Below are 2,874 nucleotides of genomic sequence, written 5' to 3'. Positions count from 1 at the left end.
TTACCCCCACCTCTGACCCTACTAAAACATTTAAATCCTGGAACCTGCAACAGCCAATCCTGTCCCTGTTCTAGCCATGTCTCCGTAATAGCCACAACATCGAAGTCCCAAAGGAGTTCGGCCTATTTAAGAAGGAGTTGGATAGAGCTCTCAAAGATAGTGGAATCAAGGGTTATGGAGATAAGGCAGGAACAGGATACTGATTAGGAATGATCAGCCATGATTATATTGAATGGTGGTGCAGGCTCGAAGGGCTGAATGGCCTACTCCTGCACCTATTGTCTATTGTCTATTGCCATCACTGAATTCCCCACTATTGACATCTTGGGCATTACCATTCAGAAACTGAACAGGACTAGCCACAAGTATTGTGGGCTACAGGAGCAGGACAGATGCTAGGAATCCCATAGGATGTAACTCACCTTCTGACTTCCTGAAGCCTATTCACCATCTACAATTCAGGAGTGTGATGGAATACTTGCCTGGATGATTGCAACTCCAACTGTACTGAAGAAGCTCAACACCATTCAGAACAAAGAAGCCCATTTGATAGGCACCCCAGCCACCACTTCCAATATTCACTCACATCACCACCAATGCACAGTACCTGCAGTGAGCATCTTCTCCCAAGATGCACTGCAGATGGTAACTCGCCTAGGTTTCTCCAACAGCACCTTTTGAAACCTATGACCTCTACCACCCTGAAGGTCAAGTGCAGATAGCTAGCAAGTTCCCCTCAAAGTCGCACACCATCCTCGATTTTGGACCAACATCTGGTCAAAATCATGAAGCACCCTTCTTAACAACACTGTGGGTGTCCTTACACCCCAAGGGTTACAATAGTTGAAGTCAGTTCACCACCACCTTCTTCAGGGCAATTTAGCTGGACAGTAAATGTTAGCCTGTCCCGTGTCAGCCATGAACAAATATATAAAGAAATGAAAGCATAATGTCCATCCTCCCTAATAGTTAAATGTTAGCCAAATGTCCACGCCAGCACCTAGACTTTAATCAATGCCAGGCCTTGACTGCAGAACACTCTGGGTTCATCTCTAGGTCAGATGGCCATGCTGAGGCCATACCATGTCAAAAGACCATCCTGCCAGGCTGTGAAGGGACTGCCATGCCGGGCCGATGAGAGACCATTGCGCCAAGCCGCTGGATCAAGAGGCTGATGAGCCATGCTGGGAGACTGCTCTACTGGGCTAGGAGACAGCCACAGTGGGCCAAGAGGCCATCATGCTGTGCCAAATGATTGCCATGCCGGGTAGAGAGATTGCCACGCTGGATCTGCACTGTGGCTGAGGTTTTGAGTTGGCACAAGGAAAAACTTTCCTCATTCCTGAAGAAGGGCTAATGCCCGAAACGTCGATTCTCCTGTTCCCTAGATGCTGCCTGACCTGCTGCGCTTCTCCAGCAACACATTTCCATCTCTGATCTCCAGCATCTGCAGACCTCATTTTCTCTACAAGGAAAAAAGCACAAAGGAGAAAATATACTGCCATCTCATTCCTTAGTTTAAATGTTTGGGATTTGACATGCTTGTCAGACAATTTCCTCAAGGATATTTGTAATGTACTAAGGTGTTCCTGAGAATTCAGTCATAGCACAGGCACTCTGCTCTCATATGCTTTTTCCTATAATGAGTTAAGCTATGTAGAAAGAATACTTGCATTATATTCTGTACACCTTTCATGACCACAACATCATTTTTCAGTTGAAGTATTCTTGAATTGGAATAGATATTGTCCCTTTCACTTTTAATTGCTAACATTGAATTCACCTGACACAGCAGATAAGCCTCAGTTCAATATTGTGAGGCCATCTTTTTTTTGGGATTGTGGCGCTGTCTTTTTGGGGCAGTGGCGAAAGATTATTCACCGAATGCCAGGGCTCCATATAAATGCAAATTTGCAGAAGGAGAGCCTAACACGCTCAAGAAAATAGCATGAAATCCAATGCTGGGACAAGGCAAGTTGGTGCTAAAAGCTTACTCATGTTATTTGGTCTAGAGCACAAAAACATGACCACAGGACTGTTTGTATGTGGTGAACAGATACCCAACATGACAGCTTTTGGCAGCACCACAGCTAGGAAGCTGGAACCATATCCAAATATTGTGGGCTCAGTTTTGGGGGAAATAAGATTTGAGCAACTGGGCAGAAAGCTGTCAGTGTGGCATTCTGAGCTGGAGCCTGGTCACCTGATAACTGATTGCAGGAAGAAGTAGTAAGTGGACTGCTAGGTTGAGTTGGAATCGCTGTGAAGGAAATTTTAAAAACCAAAATGCTCCAAAGACAGGAGTGTTGAAATATCTCTTGAGGAAGACCAGCATTTAAATATTTGTTGGGATCACTGATGCCTGAGTGGGTTGCTCAGAAAGTTTGTGGGATCTGTCATGGTTGTGACTGTTATTTAATGTGCAATAAGTGGTGTACTCCATAATGGTTTGCAGGTTAATTTATGTTTATTTCATATTAGTTCTGGATTCGTTCTTATTCTTTCATAGGATGTGGATATTGGTGGCAAGGTCAGCATTTCTTCCTCGTCTCTAATTGACCTTGAAATGTATAGTTGACCCAGTTCAGCTTGATGGCAGCATTTAAATGCAGACATATACTGTAAGTTGATCAAAGATGTTGTAAGGGTTGTTAAAGAGGGCACATGTCAGATGCTAATATTCATGTATGTGGGGTGCGTGTGGCCAGTGTCCATGAACCAAATCATCTGCCGACATTTCCGCCACCTCCAAACAGACCCCACCACCAGGAATATATTTCCCTCCCCACCCCTTTCCGCCTTCCGCAAAGACCGTTCCCTCCGTGACTACCTGGTCAGGTCCACGCCCCCCTACAACCCACCCTCCCATCCTGG

General features: G+C 45.2%; 1 protein-coding gene across 5 annotated transcripts in view; it reads left to right on the top strand.

Moving 5' to 3' along the window:
• The window catches only part of stk3 (serine/threonine kinase 3 (STE20 homolog, yeast)), a 457,998-nt gene that overhangs the window by 396,426 nt on the left and 58,698 nt on the right, over positions 1 to 2,874 (top strand). Inside the window, exon 11 of one of the 5 annotated variants that reach the window (XM_043687662.1) lies at positions 2,510 to 2,595. The exons of the other annotated variants lie outside the window; for them this stretch is intronic. Coding sequence (XP_043543597.1) covers positions 2,510 to 2,578 — 69 coding nt within the window. The 3' untranslated portion in view covers positions 2,579 to 2,595. Of the gene's footprint in view, positions 1 to 2,509; positions 2,596 to 2,874 lie in introns of those variants that run through there. 5 annotated transcript variants of the gene reach the window in all.

This window comes from Chiloscyllium plagiosum, chromosome 4 (genome assembly GCF_004010195.1).
Source record: "Chiloscyllium plagiosum isolate BGI_BamShark_2017 chromosome 4, ASM401019v2, whole genome shotgun sequence".
NCBI lineage: Eukaryota > Metazoa > Chordata > Chondrichthyes > Orectolobiformes > Hemiscylliidae > Chiloscyllium > Chiloscyllium plagiosum.
This window is presented reverse-complemented; position numbering and strand designations above follow the sequence as displayed.